Source organism: Lepisma saccharinum, chromosome 30 (genome assembly GCF_977018435.1).
Source record: "Lepisma saccharinum chromosome 30, izLepSacc3.1, whole genome shotgun sequence".
NCBI classification, from domain to species: Eukaryota; Metazoa; Arthropoda; class Insecta; order Zygentoma; family Lepismatidae; genus Lepisma; species Lepisma saccharinum.
In genome coordinates, this window is record NC_139258.1 from 611,838 (window position 1) to 629,650 (window position 17,813).

Here is a 17,813-nt window from a genome sequence, read left to right on the forward strand (position 1 = left end):
TCATTCCATTCTTTTATTGCAGTGACCATGAAAGAACTCCCATAGAATGTTGTTCTGTGTACAGGAATCGTGAAGTGTGTTTTTTGACGAAGGTTAATTTGTTTTCCTTTCTTCCTGTACGGAGCAATTTGATCAAATAAATATCTTGGTTCCTTATTGTTCAGGATCCTGTACAATAAAGACAATGCCAAAAATGTTCTCCTATTCTTAACGTTTAACCAATTAAGTTCCTGTAAGTACGGGGATATGTGTTCTCTTCTTTTGACATTCAGTATAAATCTTATGCAACTGTTTTGAAGTTTTTGTATCTTGTAATTTAGAGCACTGTGGATGTTTATAAATACGGGGGAAGCATAATCAATTTTTGGCATTACAAGTGTGTCGACTAGGTGAGTTTTCGTTTCTTTGCTTAGCATATGTTTTAATGGAAAAAGTGATTTCAGTTTGGCTATAGAGTTTTTAATTATATGTGTGACATGAGAACCCCATTGTAGATTCTCGTCCAATATTATGCCAAGGTTGCGTGCTGTTTCTACTTTCTGTATTTTGGAATTATTCAGTGTAGGGAGGGGGAGTTTTAATTGTTCTAACTTTGTGAGGTTACTCGTTGTGCCTAGAGTTAAAATGTAAGACTTGGATGAATTCAATTTGAGTGCATTACATTCAGACCAGACATCTGCACGTCACTACTTGCGCAGAGACTTATTCTCGTTCGTCTGCTCCACATATAGCTGGAACAGGGTATAAAACTCTATATCATATATGGTTTTGAAGAAATGGCACGTTAATTGTGCTTATCCGGAACAGGCTAACACATGGGAGAGGCTCTTGTCTGCTAATTTATAATGGTATTTAACAAACAAACCTAAAAACATAGTAATAATAACACCTTGTACCTGCATTTTTTATATCTTCAAGCTGTACTATTTTCCTTTCATTATTTTCCCTAAATGGTGCCTCAAATCTTGCACTGCATTTTTTAAAACCAAATTCCTTAGAGAAGACCCACAGAAAAAAACTATAATTGAAATGACAGCCCCAGTGCACAAAAATTGGTTTTCCAGAATCTTGAAATTGTCAGGAAAATAAGAACTTTGGAAATGCTTAATTCTTGAAATGTAGCACACTATAAGTATTGGGAACCTATAATAAAATGGTAATATTCATACTAGAAGTTTAGAAACAACTGCTTTGGAGAGATATTACATGTAAGATTCTAGAATTTGTGAAATGTCCAGGTTTTGTTATGTGCCTGATGGGCAAACTATGTGTGAGATGAATTAGTTTCATGAGAGCGATAACAGATGTCAGTGCGCCAAGCGTGAATGAGAGGACAAATTGTAGCTTTTGGATGACGGGAAAAGATTGATGTATACATGAGAATAATTAGAAAAGAAACGTGGTAACAATATAAAAATTGCATAAATAGAACAAGAGACATATTGTAAATAGTAAATTACTAATGTAAAGTCTATGTTCATATGTGAGAATTTAAGGACAGTTTACAATCGAAGAAATGATTTGATTACAAGAATGTGTCCTTTTCCGATCTTTGGATCGGAATATTTTTATATTTTTTCTTACCACTGGCAAGGAGTAGGTTGTCAGTCTTTTTCGTTTGTTTCTGTCTATGGTTGCGCTGTGATAATTTAGTCACCCCAAAGCACATTCTTGGTTTCGCTTCATGTTTGCGGCACTAAGCTAAGGTTAGCGCTTTCAGTTAGCGAACTGTGGTTTTCCTTCTATTATCTCAATTGGCCTAGGAGGTGGTGCTGTCTTTCCATAGTTAGACGCCCCTAAACATTTATTTTGTATATCTTGGTTAGGCCGACATGCCCAAGAAAAGGGGAAAGAGGGCAGGAAGAAGAGTACGAGAATTTATACTTGAAAGAAGGAAACAAGAAGGAGGAGAGACAATACAACCTCCCGCCATAAGTCATGACCCGTTAGGTTTGAAACGCGATATATCAATGAAGGAGAAAGAATTTAAGCTGGTGCCAATAGAAGAATCATCGTTGTCGTGACACATTTATGAGAACTGCAAATCAAGTAACAATGATGATCCAAGGAGCAAAGATAAGAAAGATCTTTCCGCATTAGGAAAGAAGGCTTAAATTGAAATTGTTATTAAGGGATTTGTACATAGTCCGATTGAAAGAAGAAGTTTCCAATAATCCAATTGTATAAAGTAGAAGAAACTTTCCATTAGCCAATTAGAAGCAGAAGAAGCTTTTCGTTAATAAATTAATAGAAGAAGAAGCCTTTTCCCAAAATAGAAGGAAGAAAAGAAGAAGATTTCCTTTCAATGATATATATAAGAAGAATATAACCGATGTAATATTTTAATCAACATATATATATATTTAATTGTACATACAAGCTTCGATATATATATATATATATATATATATTCTCTGTATTGTGTACAGTTTTCAGAATATAGATCCGCATTTAACTATATCCTCTTGGCTATAAAACGCTTTCTTATTTGGGATTCTCGAATAAAGAACCTATCCTCCGAGATTAAGATTTCTGTAGCTGTCGTAAATAACAATTTTTGTACCTCACGCGAGGGGGGAGCACGTGGCACACATAACGTGGGGCCTTACCTTAACTTACCCATGAGCAGACGTGATCGTTTTGAGGATTTTCCACCCAGAGAACTTCCGCAATTATCAGAAAATCAGAAATATACTATACCATCCAGGGTGTCTGAAATTAATTTCTTACTCTTCTGAATCTTATTCTCCATGCTTCAAATTTAGAATAAAATAATTGCAAAGAACTGTTTACAAGCAAGTGTGCACACAGAGGATAGAACAGGTAATCTGCATAATTTTACTGATTTGATTGATTGACTTGCTTTATTTTACTTCACTTTCTGCGCTGCTTTTGGCTCATTGCAAAGATGGGGATTATTTATGATATGATGTAATTGACGAATTTACACTCACAAATATCCATACCCAGGCTGGGACCCCTGGCATCATAGCGCAATGTGCTAACCATTCTGCCACAAGGGTCGGCTGCATAACTTTACTGAACCAATGTGAAGATCCATCAAGAACCTTACCTCTCTGCTTGGTGACATTCTCCCATCTCTTGATCATGATTTATACTGTCTTGATTTTACAATTTTAATAATCTTCCTGTTCCATGCCATGCCCTGAATGAAATAGAATAGTATTTTTATATTTACTGAGTGAGGTTCAGCCTAGGGCTGCTCTACCACCTAACTCAGGACTAGGCATTACAAAGTAGGATTACATGGATACTATTTTTTCTGTAACCTTCAAAAGTATTCAAAGATGTTAGCATTTGTTTTTTGGGTAGGGGGATGACTTGTGCTTCCTTCCAGGCACTAGAGAATTGACCTGATTTTAGTGAATAATTTATGACGTGTGTTAGCACAGGGAGCACAAAAGGGAGGCCTAAGTTAAGCATTTTTCCAGCTACATTTGAACAAATGCTGTGTACGGCCCTTTTTACCTCAGACTCAGACTAACTAACTAGGTTCATGGCTGCAGCAACACAGGCCTTCCATTTGTCCCTATCCTGAGCAAGATCTATATACTCTTTTCCATCCCTACCGATTTCCTTTAGGTCCATCTCAACGTTGTCCCTCCATCTTCGTCTTGGCCTTCCTACAGGTCTCCCAACAAGAAACCTGTAAACTCTTCTCTCCTCTCCCATTCGTGCCACGTGGCCTCCCACCTAAATCTTCTTGACTTAATCATCCCAATAATATCTGGACATGAATACAAATTATGCAGTTCTAAATTATTTAACCTTCTTCACTCAGGTGTCTCCTCATCCCTTTTAGGTCCAAATATTTTCCTAAGGATTATATTTTCAAACACTATTAATTTATGTTCCTCTTTCAATGTAAGGGACCAAGTTTCGCATCCATACAATACTGCAGGCAAAATTACTGTTTTGTATATTTTAACTTTTAGTTGCTTAGATATTAAACGAGAAGGCAAAAGTTTATGAAGAGAGAATTAACATGCATTTCCTGAATAAGCCTACTTTTTATTTCCTCTTCAATATAATTTTCATTTGTTAATATTACTCCTAAGTATTTGAATTAGGAAACTGGTTCTGAATGTTGTCTTTTTCCGGGGGCTCCCCTCGCCCCCAGGGCTGCTGGGGCAAAAGTGGCAAAAAGTGGGGAGATGGGGGGAGGGGTGCAGCACTTATTTTTTTTCTTTCTCTCCTTTTCTGACAGACCTACTCCCTCTTCCTCTTTTTTGGGGCGCCAAATTCCAAACCACCTCTCTTTTTCTTTCTCTTTCTATCTCTCTCTCTCCCTCCCACCTCTATCCCTGCTTCTCTTCAGAGAGAGAGAGAGAGCGCGAGAGGAAATCGGATGGGCACCCTGCTCTCTCTCTCTCTCTCTCAAATGAAGAGAGAAAGAAAGAAAGAGTAAAAAAAAGAAACAAATGAGGGGTACTTGCTCCCTCCCCTCCTCTCTCTCTCTCTTTCTCCCTCCTAGGGTGGTTCCTGGGCAGTGCGAGAGAGAGAGGGGGGAAGAGAGAGAGAAAGAAAGAACCCTGCCTGGGTGTTACAGGCAAGCATGCTCGTAGCTAGAATTGATCTCCGGGGGGGGGGGGCTCACGGGTTATCAGGGGGGCTTTGTAAACCAAGTCCATTTTTATAAAAAAAATATTAAATGAAGGTAAACTATGTGTGTGGGGGGGCGCTCATTCATTTATATATATAATATACTACACAAATACTACATTTTTCTACATCTTTTAAAACATCTCTTGAAGTGTTAATTGACTGATACTGAAATTATCCCTTACATTTAAAACATCTCTTGAAGTGTTAATTGACTGATACTGAAATTATCCCTTACACACCCCATACTATTTTACATGATACAGATATGTATATCACACACAAAAAACGCACAATATTTTTTCACAGTGCCTACAGTATATTCCACCTCCGACCGAAGAAATTAAACTCCCCTTCCTTCCCAAAACTTGGGAGCTGTTGTTGACCTTTGACACAGATGCGGAGGGAACTTGAATGATGACATCAAAGTCACAGATTTCTGTCTAAACGGGAGGTTGCAACAGGGACAGTGAAGGTACGGATAAATGAGCTCCCCTATGAAAGAACTTTCTAAAGTCTAGAGAATATTCTAAATACTTGCAGCTACTTCTGCTCATAAACAAAATGAGCGAATGTAATAGATACTGTTCATATTCTGTGGATTTATCCTTAAAGTTGTGAGTTGTCTACATTTTCACTCTTCATTGCAAACAAATTATGCAAAATAGTTTACCTAATGTAAAGGGGGGCTGATGGCAGTGCCAGGGGGGGACAGCTTCTCTTTTGGCATGAACTGGGGGAACCCCCCCCCCAACACGAGAGAGAGAGAGAGAGAGGGAAGAGGGGGCTCACAGGTTATGGGGGGGGGTGCTTTTGAGATAGAGAGAGAAAGAAGAATCTCTTTCTTCTCAAATCCTTCCTCTTTCCTTAGAAGCTATTCTTTATATTCTCTCCCTCGCTCACTTTTTCTTTCTCTCTCTCTCTGACCAGGTGCCGTGGGGAGTCTAGCAGGGTGTAGTGTCTCTTCTCTACCTTCCTCTCTCAAGAGAGAAGGGGGAGAGATAAGAAAGGTTGAAAAGGGGTGCGGGTGGGAAGTGGGTGACAGTTTCTTTCTCGTCATCACCCAATATTAGCCTGTGGGGGGGGGCATCCTTTTTCTCTCTCTTCTTTCATCTCTCTTTCTCTCTCAAGAAAGAATAAGGAATGAACAAGAAAGAAGAAGACGAGTAATGGTTCATCTCTCTCTCTCTTCTTTTCTTCTCCGAGAGAGGGAGAGACAGAAAAGGAGAGAGGAAGAATGTCTTTCTCTCTCTCTCTCTGCCTTTTTCTATTTCGCCTTCTCTTTATATTCTTCTTCTTCCTCCTCCTCCTCCTCGTCTACCCCCTGGTCTCTCTATCTGATCTTTCCTTTTTCTCCTGGAGGGAGGGAGGAAACAATTCTCCATTTTCGAGAGAGAGAGAGAGAGAAAGAGACTTGAAAAAAAGAAAAAGTATCTCTCTCTCTCTCTCTCTCTTTCTATCTCTCCTTCACTTCTCTCTCTCTCTCTCTCTATCTCTCCTTCACTTCTCTCTCTCTCTCTTTCTATCTCTCCTTCACTTCTCTCTCTCTCTCTCTCTCTCCCTTCCTTTTTTCTTTTCCACTCTTTTTTCGGAGAGGAAGACAGAGAGAGAGAGAGAAAGAATAAAAAGAAAAAGATAGAAGGGGGACGTGGGGAATGTTTTGCCCCTTTCTTCCCTGACAGATATGTTTTTTTCTTTCTCTCTATATATACCTGTCATTTTCTCTGTTCTTTCCTTGCCCCCCTTCCCTCCCGTCAGAGAAATATTTGCAGTTCTTTGCAATGAGGGTGGTGGTACGGGAAGAAACATTCGCGAAATGCTGATTTATTTTAGAAAAGTTACTGAGATGAGCTGCAAGTTCGCCGGAATTTCGTCTGCTACCTATGCCAGCTGTTTTTAGTTTGTTCCACAAATAGGGGTAAATCGTAAGTTTTGAGGTAATTTATGCATGTATGTGTGTGTGTGCGTGTGTGTAACTTCACGATAGAGTAAAGCACTTGTTTGCATAGGGTTACCAGACATGGACGTCCGTAGGATTTTTTCCAGGGAGGGCCAAGAACAGTGGCGTATGCTAGTTCTAACGAGTGGGTAATCTCCGACCCTTGATCCTCAAACTCCAAAATTTTCCGTGCAATTTATGTCAGGATCCATATTGGATTTAGGAATATTGTGTCGGAATGTTTGTCTTATTGCTACGACCACAATCAATTAATTCTCGTTATTGCCGTTTAATATACGTGTAGAATTTCAAATAATAAAACAATACAGTATTATAAAGCTATAAATAAACAACCTGTGAAATATAAAATGAAAGACGTGCACTAGTGAAATAAAAACCCGCAATATTAATTTAAGGGCAAAATTCAACTTACTCCAGGCCCCGATTACTTGTGCTGTACCACATCCAAAGCACGCTGTTTGTCCAGTTGCACGTCAATAGACGGTGTTAAAGGCGGAGCTACTGCGGAGCATGCGCACTCGTCTGGTCCCCCTCGAACATCCGGTTACGCTTAAGGTGCTATGGGCGTTAATATGAAAGAGCAAGGTGGAGATTCTTTTACAAGGAAATAAGGAGTCAACTGTGTAGGATATGGTTTCACAGTTCGATCGGGAACAAATTTATTGAGTCAAGTATCACTTCGTAGGTTTCCGAAGGACGTAGAGAGACGAAACTTGTTGATACAAGCAGAACGAAGAAAGGATTGGTACACGGAAAGTATATGTACGACTTGCATTTTGTTAAGCATGTTGATCGTTTATCTGCGTGTTGTGTTGTGGTGAAAAGCACGCCTCTTAGTGAGGTTTCAAACCGAAGCGACACGCGACAGCAGTGGTTCGTACCGAAGTGATAAGCAACACAGGCCCATTTAGTCTATAAATAAGCATTTACCGCTCACGGGAAATCAAGTCTCAGGCGGCAAAATACACGCCATTGGGAATCTGAGCGACACGTGCAGCTTGTTCTGTCGCTTCGGATCGAAAAATTTCATTGATCACTGAGGATTTACTTTTAAGTGGCACGGAGATTACACCCCAAAGCGACAAGCAACAGCCCCTTTACTCTAAAGGAAACAATTCACCTTGCATACGAGTACAACAGACCGAGGCGACACGATGCATGGTGCTGACAAAACAACAGTTCAGTCCAAGCGACACGTGCATTTTCTCTTGATGAATTGGTTCGAAAGGAAGCTTTCAGACTGCAGCGATACGTGTTTCTTGGAAACCAACATTCAAAAATAAAAAACACCTTCCGAATTAAAGCGACACGACAAATTGTAGGTGTCGCTTGTCGCTCGGACTGGGCCGTTTTATCAATACCGTGCATTGTTTTGCCCCGGCCTGTTATTTGCGCAAGCGTGGCTGGTGAATGGTTTGCTTTAGATCGAATGCTTCTGTGCGAAATCCCGATATCGCTTGTCGCTTCAATCTGAAAACTCTCTTGTTGTTTGAAGTATATTCGTGCAAGTGAAAGTAGCATGCCACATCATAGGTTTTCCCTAAATCCCTCAGGCGGATAGGCGACGTTGAAAGCACTACATTTACTTTTTAGCATTTGTTATGTGTCATTACTTCTGCAGATTTGGTGGCAAAGATTCACTTAAGCTTTACTTTACTTTATAATATAATAATATCCTAGTTTTATACAATTATCTTTCCCTCACTTTTCCATTTACAAAATAATTGAATATATCTAAACTTTTGTACGTTTTGAGTTCGTCGTGCGTGTACATGAGACACTTGTATGTAGTATGCTATACAACTGGCGGCCACAAAGACACGTCATATTTTAAAAATCTGCTCTGCAGTTGATCATCCGACGGATTCTAGACATTCACTCCTTCATAGTAGAACTTTAACAAATACCTTTCTTGACTATCGTCGCACAACTGATGAAAACAAGCGCTCATTTCTTACTTCGTATGCCGGTGAATCTGTACTGGCAACAACGGGGACTGGCCTAAACCGGAAGTTCCGGGGGGACCGGGCAAGACCAATGTTTATGTTTACATTTTTAACACGGTCTATACGTGTCTGTGCGAAAGATTGCAGCTTAACAGAGGAAGTTATGTGACTTTTGGATTTTTCATGTTTGGCACAAGCGTTGCAAAGATTACAGTATCCGCCACTCGTCCATACATTCTTTTCAGCCCCGAAAAGTAAGCACGGCCAACAAAAAAGCAAAGCCTATTAACACTTATACTTCCTGTCAACAGGGTTGGCAAAATTTGTGTTTTTTTTTAAAAAGAACAAAACAAACTGTTTTTTTTGTTTAAAACATGTTTTTTTTGTTTTAAACATAGTTTTAAACATGAGTTAAAAAAACATGTTTTAAACAAAACAAATTCAACCTTTTCCCAGTAAATTATACTTAAAGTCGTTAAAGAGAAAAAAATACTCATTTTTATGAGTACAATGGCGACAAGGACAGTTTATTTACCTTTGGAGATAAGGTTTACCATACTACAGGGAAGGGGTGTGCGGGACAGAATTTTTTGGGTCGAGACGGGAATCCCGACATTCGGGACGGGGAAAATTCTCAATTTCCCGAAAAAGTCGGAAAATTTTCGGGACGGGATGTGTTCGAAATTTCCCAAAGCTCTTGAAATCTCGAATTCTACCCGTAATTTCCATCTTAAGTGCTTGTTTTTGCACTTCCGGTACAAAACCACAATGCAGAGAACGTCTAGAATTGACGACGTTTTAAAATGACCATTCGAAATTTCCAGATTGCTTGGGATCCCAAAAAGTCGGGAAGTCATTTCCGGAAGTCGGGATCGGGACGGAAATTTTCTTTCCCGATCCCGGTCCCGACTTTTCGGGATCCCGCACACCTCTACTATGCAGGCATAGTCGCCGACTCCATAGGGCTTGGGAGGGCTCTAGCCCCCCAATATTAACAATGTGGGGGCAGATCCCCCCAAATAATTTTGCTTAAGAGGATCTAATGTATTATTTTGCTTCTCTTGTAAAGTTTACTCTGAATTGTGCCATATGAATTAACTTTTAATACACATTTAAAATTTTCTAGACCATCAACTTTGGGGGCTGAAACCGCTAAACCATCAACTTTGGGGAGGCTATGACCAGAGACAGCAAAACGCATGATTTATTACTAGTATATACTAAGTATGTAATTATGAGTATTGTTAAAATTTTTACTAAAAAAGAGTTTCAAAAGACGATGTACATGAACTAGGGTAGTGGATGGGACGTTTGGGCTACAAATGGCTCTCACATGACATTCAGAACGAGATCATTGATATATTAGGGAGATCTCTTTTACGCTCCGTGGTAGCAGATAATAAAAGTCGGGAATATTTTGCTATTATGGTTGACGAAACTTGTGACATATCCATCCGTGGACAATTAATATTCTGCATTCGAACTGTGAATAAAAAAATGATATTTTTGAGGAATTCATGGGCTTTTATTAAGGGTGTGCGGGACGGGAACGGGACGGGAAAAAATTTTCAATTTCCCTACTGAGTCGGGAAATGTTCAAAATTTCCCTAAGCTCTGAAAATCTCGAATTATACACGTCATTTTCACTTTAAGTGATTTCTGGATTAAAAACTAACCATTTACGGTAAGTTCCAGAAATTGACAATGCAGAAAACGTCGAGAAATAACGACATTTTCAAATGAGCATTCGGTATTTCCCGACTGCACGGGATCCCGAAAATTCGGGAAATCATTTCCCGAAGTCCGGATCGGAACGGGAAATTTTTTTCCCGATCCCGGTCCTGACTTTTCGGGATCCCGCACACCCCTAGCTTTTATGAGATTCCGAAAACTGAGGCTAAAACTTAAAAAAGGGAGAGAGTGAGTCATTCATTAATTTATTTCAGTGATCAGAGCCCCCCCCCCCCAATAATTTTGACAAGTCGGCGCCCGTGTCTGCAGGGACAAAAGTTGTGGGTAATAACTCCCTTTTTCCGCCACTTCTGAAGTAGGTTAGGATTTATATTCATCTAAATTTCAAGAAACTAAATATTATAGAATTACTATCCTCGTCCTGAAAAAATCACGGTGAAATATTTCCTGTTGCCTGAACAGTTTATATAGCAGAAAACAACCTGCAGTGTCATAATAGATTCTCCAAATGAATTTATCTTTCAAAGTACAAAATTATGTTACCAAAAGTAAGCATCTGCACTTCATTCAGTTATACAGACCAATGAATCGTATCGCAAAAGAAAAAAAATCACGTCATGATCAAAATCACGCATTGTGTATTTAGATAATTAGTTTCCATTTCAAGCTTCCACCAGTCTCGAACTTACAGGACGATACGAAACAAGGAACTGAGAGGTTTCGATTTCTACAGTAAAGAACGGGTCTTTCTTGTCGCACAACAATTTTGCTACCTTGTGCATACATAGCTAGCCTGCCTACCCTAACAACATAGGCATTTAGCTTAAAATTAAAAAGCTTTCTCTCGTGACGTCAGAACAAAAGGTTGCTCAAGTTTTGTGCGATAAGTGAGACCCGCAAAGCAAGGATTAATTGAAAAATAGGGTTGCCAAACAAAAAAAATATCACAGACTATAAAATATCTACCACCAAAATGTGTTTTAAACACTTGTAAAAAACATGTTTAAAACACATTGTTTTAAACATTTAAAACATTTGTAAAAAAAACAAAGCCGTGTGTTTTAAACGTTTAAAACAAAGTGTTTTAAACATGCCAACCCTGCCTGTCAACCATAGTGTTTTGTCATAATTTGCTTGCGAAAATGCCTCACATATTCCCGATTTTTGTCTTTGTGTGTAGAAATATGTTCAAGCGATGACACTGGCCTACCTGTATTAACAATTTGCAACTTCTCCTGAAAAGATCTTGTTCCAAAAGGTTTCACAAGCACATGGCCGTAGGCAGGAAAAAATTTCGGGGGAAGTTCATTCATAATTGTTCCCATGGGCGTCGCCAGAAATTTGAATAATAGAAATAATAACATTAATTGTACAATAATAATTAAAATTTCATAATAATAAAACAATTTTATTCCATAATAATAATACTAGTGGTGCATGGAAACGGAATTTTGGGACAATCATAAGGGAATCTTCAGTCTATATTCCTTGTGACGCAGGAGCAACACTGGGAAGATGACAGCAGAAGTGATAATGGAGGAGTCGCGGGTGGGTTACGATTCTGAGAATAAATCCTGTTTCACTCAAGTTTCAGAATTCCAAATGTATGAAAATTCTAGCTCGATCGTTTCAACATTGTCTCAATGTATTTTTGTGATGCTTCGAAAAAAAAATCGAAAATTTGTTACAGATTTTGGTTTCTGAACTTCCATTAATCCAACATGTCAGACGTTTCGGGGGGGTTTGAACCCTAGAAACCCCCCCTCTAAATACGGCCATGCACCAGCAAATCTTGTATCACATCCATTACCCTTTAACACAGCACTATCACGACAAACACTAACACCTAAATAAATAATAAACACGAAGGGAACGCCTACACTCATTCAGTTTCACGCGCCAAACTTCTGTTCTTGTGTTCCTGGCCCAGAATGAAATTCCCTATGAATGATAAAAAAAAATCCCTTTCCGAGCTCGAAATGACAGGTTTTAAAAGTTCGAATCATTGCAGGCCAGAGCCAGAATTTTATTTCGGGATGGGGATCATCCCTTATTAGCAGCCGCCACATAAAGTTGAAGCAGTGGGGTTAGAAGTCCTGAAGATGAATCTCAGATTATTACAACGTATTATGCAAGGTGTTTAATCCTGCTAATGAAGTAAAATGAATTATCACTATACACTTTTTAAATTAGATATTTGTAGGATTTCGGGGAGGGGGATTTCAGCCCCCGGGCCCCCCACCTGGCTACGTGACTGATGTGTTTTTTTTTCGATTTATGTTTAATTCGTTCATCTTCATCACTATTAATCTGAAGAGGCGGAATATAGCAACTTAAATTAACTAATATATATATATATATAATATTTATTTTTGTTATCTTTCCCTTTAAAAAATATTCAGTTCCGTGAAAGAAGTATTCTCGCTGCTTTTGAAGATTAGAGACGAGAAACAATCACTATTTATGTAAATACAAGAATGGGGGGAGTCAGCATATAGGTGCTTTAATTTCTTAAGCTTTGAATTTTAATTTAGTTTGCTTCATCTACAATTTTTTAGCTTTTTCCTTTTGATAAATTTATGTTCAAGTAACAGAAATCAGCAAGACAGATGCAAATGTAAAGTGAAAATTAGCGTAGAATTGGTTTGCTCTGAAGGTTGAGAGTGCGACCGGTGGGCTCTCACAAGGAGGAGATTACCCTGGGCACTGAATCACCGCGCCTGAGAAGCAGTGTTTCCTCCCCCTCTTTCCTCTCTGCTTCCTCCTCTCCAAGGAGGGAAGCGGGAGGAATGAAGTCAGTGTAAGATTCCCTGAAGTCATTCCACGGGCTGGAGATTGGGGAAAGGTTCCCGGACATTCAGCGGCAAACGGTTGGAAGCTTTGGCGCGCTGGAAGCAAAGAAATGTATGCATCGAAATTGGTTTGGAAGAATATTGCGAAGAAATGTGTGTGTGTGTGTAATATATATATATATATATATATATATATATATATATATATATATATTAAAAAAAAGAAATACAGCCGGGTCATCTGCGATTACTTAGATGACCCAGAGTATACGCCGCTGGCCAAGAAAGGTATTTTTCAGGAGGGGGGCAAATAAGGCACATTTTCCCCCAAAATAGTGTTGTTCCCTTCAAAAACATTGCTTAAATTTGAATTTATCATGTTTGTGCAAAAATTAACACGGTACCTATGTGATCTCGGGACAACACCTCTCACTCGTTTATTTCGTCATATTTGATATTCGTACTTACCTATGTGGATGAAATTAAATTATATGTGTGAAATATATCATTTTTGGTTGACTTTCATTTTCAAAGGGCCCCCCCTTCTGGACGCCCATGTTACCAAATCGCTATAAGGGAAATGTAGGACACAAAACATTCGCAATAACTAATACATATTTCTACAGTACACGTTAAAAAGTAATTTAAAAATTACCAGTCCAAGTCGATATTAATATCTATCCATAGCATGGGTGTGCCAACTTTTTACGCTACGAATTAGAAGAGGAAGAAGAAAAGTGTTCATTATAGCCATCTTCAGTTCACGACCGGCGGGAGCCAGAAAGTTTTGAATTTAGCGACTGGTTCATAAAATAGTGATGCAGCTGTAACATATAATCAATATGGTAATATTTTTAAATTTTTGATAATAGTTGGTATTCTCCCCATTACAGTCGGTATATTGAAATTGCTGATTTATCCTGTATTTACCCTTGTACTTTATCGTGCGACTAAGGAAAGCCGGGGCTATTAGCCCACTGTACTCCTCGATAATTATGTTCAGTTTCTTTAATCGACATATACCGACGTTTTACGTTGTGTAAAGTTGGTTCCAGCGCGCAGAAAACACAAATAATAAGAGATTGGTACTATTGTAGTATAAGGGAAAACCTATAAATCATATATTTCGCAGGTATAATTTAACAATACAGGGAATTTCTCCAATTCGTTTGAAATTTCGGATACTTACTAATTTGGGTCTCCTAATCACGAATCTGCACTTAAAATTTGGCGCTCACGTATAGAAATTCCTGAATTATGGCTAGCCCCACGAACCATTGGCACGTGGTTAGGTTAGGAAACATAGTTAAATTTTAGGGTCGTAGTAATATCAGGAATATATATATTTCATTCTTTAAGTATTCGAAACAGAAAATCTTGTGATAAATAATGAGCAATTGTGCATTGTCGGTTGCGATGACTGACCCTCTTATTTTGCAAGTTTGACACGTGAGCGCCAAATTTTAACTTCAGATTTGTGATTAGGAGCCCTAATTTAGTGAGTATGCCAAATTTCAAACAAGATGGAGAAATTCCCGGTATTGTAAAATCGCTCCGCAAATGTGATTCATGGATGAAATATATCTAAATCTATCATTTGATAATGGATATAATTTTATCAACAAAGCTTCCAACAATTTTGCTTGTGCAATATTTCTATAAATAGCCTATCAATGATTGCATAGGCCTATTTCCCTTATTTATGGTTTTTAATATTTTAACCCTGGAACACAACCGTACGTAAAATTTACGTGTGGTGTGCCCTTAATTCCCTTTCTTACCTTCCACCTCTCACCCACACACCCTCTTCAAGCAGTCTGTCGGACGTAAGGCAGTACTGTGGTAAGGAGGGTGCAAGTGCTGATCGTCTTGATTTGGTTTGTTTTGTTGTGCACTGTAGCCTACGGTAATTTTACGTAGCTCTAGTAAAGCGAGAAAAATCTTTCACGTAATTCTGACATTTGTAAATTCTATTTGGATAGAGGGATTTTGGGTAAATATGCGATAACGCCCGGACACCTTTCACTGATTTATTTCCTTAATTTTACCATTGGTACTTACCTATTTTGCCTTGCGGAACATTCTTTAAGGTGAAGTTATGCCTTTTTCCATAAAATACTGTCAACTTTTCATATTACAATTGATTATTTGTCTTACTTTTTGCACTTCTGTAATAGACAATATGGCGTGCACTCGTAATGGATCATCGCGCGTCATGACACGCCAGCTTGTGTTTTGTCGATTTTCAGTGCGTAAGCAGTGTTTCAAACCTTCATGACGGAAAATTACGTACTATTTCGATTTTTTTTTCATGTTTACCTCCACAAACCATGCACGTTAGCCCCAAAAACCATCCACGGGTAGCCCCACAAACCATTGACGTTAGCCCCAAAATCCATCCATGGGTAGCCCCACAAACCATTGATGTTAGCCCCAAAAACCATGCACGGCTAGCCCCACAAACCATTCACACAAGGTTAGGTTAGGCCTGTTAGGTTAGGTTCCATTAGCACTCATTTCACCCCTAAATTCATCGAAAAAAGAAAGCGCGGCGAAAATAGAAATTTTCGTAAAAAGAAGGTACGTTTGGAAACACTGCAGAGATCGCGTGACTTTCAACGCTCTCGCCATCTGCACGCACACAATGGAAACAACGGCATAATGTGGCAGGCAATGCCAATTTCTTACGTAAAAAGTGATTAATTCTTGTTCGGCAGCATTAAACTACGAAGTTTTTACTTTCCGTGAAAGAAAATACCTCCAAGAACATCCAGAATGCTAAAGAAATTCATTTCAGTAAGTACCTTCTCCTGTAACTTTGAAGAAATCCGTCCGGGCAATATCGCATATTTACCGGATTTTGAAAACAAAAGTTCTGAACCATGCACTATTTTCTTGTAAGGCTTTAAAATTACATTTGTTCCTTATTTACAGCATTATGAATATTATTATTGTTTGTTTTTCATTGTTTGAATTTTTCACCTTCATTCTTAATGTACGTATGAGCTTGTCAATCAAGACATTCTCTTAAAATATTCTATGTTTAATAAAACCTTGTTTATATATTTTAAAATGAAGAATAAAACTCCAATATAAGGAAAATAAACAAAATAATGTTCACAAGGAATCGTCATTTTGTTTTCATGATGTAGAGGTTTTTTGAAAATCTATTCCTTCATGTACGTAAAATTTACGTAGCACTAGTTACACTGTAATATTGGAACACGGTAGTGTTCTAGGGTTAACATCCTATCATTGTATTCTTAACTGTTGTAACTGTACATCAATTTCAAAATACGAGGGTGGATCATTAAGTATCGCACAACAATTTTTTTCCCGCGATGTTATTGTGGCTGGGACGTTGAAATTTTACAGATGTATGGTTTGAAGTTCGCGCTAGAGACGGAATTTGTTTGATCAGGTATAACTCTTGTGGCAGAAGCGTGAACTACTTAACAAAGATGGCACACATGTTATTGTCGTTAACGTGTGAAAAGCAAAGAGCTGTAGTTCGTTTTTTGTGGACGAAAGGACAAAACCCAAGTGAAATTCTCAGGGAAATTTTGGGCGTGTATGGGAAAAACTGGACCGTAGCAACATCTCCAGGTGGTGCACATTCTTTCAAGGAAGCCGTCTGAAGCTTGTTGACTCATCACGTTCCGGGCGGCCAGTAAAAGCTACAGCGAAACTGAATGTTACAGCCACTGAGCAGGCAATTCTCAATGACCGGCAGATCCATCTGAGAACCTTGTCAGGGTGGTTCAACAATTCAGACTTTCATCTGTTTGGCCCAATGAAGAAATTCCTAGGTGGCCATAGCTTCAATTCCGATGAAGAAGTTCAATCGGTTGTGCGCAGATGGCTGTATTCCCATTTAACGGAGTTCTATGAACAGGGTATATTGAAACTAGTGCCACGATGGGAAAAATATGTTGAAAGGCTTGGCTCCTATGTCGGAAAGTAGCTAAAAGATGTGGTTTCAATGTGTATAATTTATGTTGTCTTACGTATTAAACTTCCTTTTAAAGAAAATGTGCGATACTTAATGATCCACCCTCGTATATAGTTTATTTTTCTAAGACAGAACTTGTATTTTCCATTTAATATTTTGGTTCAGGAGAATATCATTTAGATATTGGTAATTTTTTTATACCAGGTTTTTGGATTTGTGATTTTCGTATACACCTTTATTAATGAATAGGTATGGGGTGTATTTTGCAGGCTAGTGAGGCTCTGGCATCAGGACCTATAACCAGTATAAACCACTGTAGAGCTGTGTGTTGTCCTGTATTTTATCCTTACGTGTGCTGAGTGCACCGTTACAGCCTCGGCTTTTGACCCAGGCAAAAATATTTATTTATTTATCAAAGAATTCCAAATACAGTGTTAGCCATTTTACATTGGAATGCACAGAGCATTTACTACGAGACTCGGCGACAAGCGGCCCGGCGTCAGCGCTTGTCTTTCTCAGTGAACAGGGTCCGCGACAGTCGCTAGAGTCGGCTATTAAAATTAGTTTTCATATTGTGTACTAACCTTGACTACAGAAGGTGTTGAAAATGATGTCCCTCTGCTGCAACACATTCCTGGCATCTCCGAAGGAAACTGACATTTACATGTGCAAGTTCGTCTACTGTAATTCTCCCGATTTCTCGTACAATACTCTCTTTTAACTCACGGATAGTGTGCGGATTGTCTTTGTATACTTTATTTTTTAGATTTCCCTATAAATAAAAATCGCAGGCTGTTAAATCGGGGGAAGAGGGGTTTTGAAACACCCGTTTCTTGGGAGAGGCGGCG

The 17,813-nt window shown here is 38.7% G+C and overlaps 1 protein-coding gene across 2 annotated transcripts in view; it reads left to right on the top strand.

The window, feature by feature from the left end:
* Window positions 1-13,744: 13,744 nt before the first annotated feature.
* LOC145981861 (endoplasmic reticulum metallopeptidase 1-like) overlaps window positions 13,745-17,813 on the top strand; it is a 99,862-nt gene continuing 95,793 nt past the window's right edge. For both annotated transcript variants that reach the window (XM_083115311.1, XM_083115312.1), the window contains exon 1: window positions 13,745-13,858. In XM_083115311.1, coding sequence (XP_082971437.1) covers window positions 13,856-13,858 — 3 coding nt within the window. In that variant the 5' untranslated portion in view covers window positions 13,745-13,855. The remainder of the gene's footprint in view (window positions 13,859-17,813) is intronic.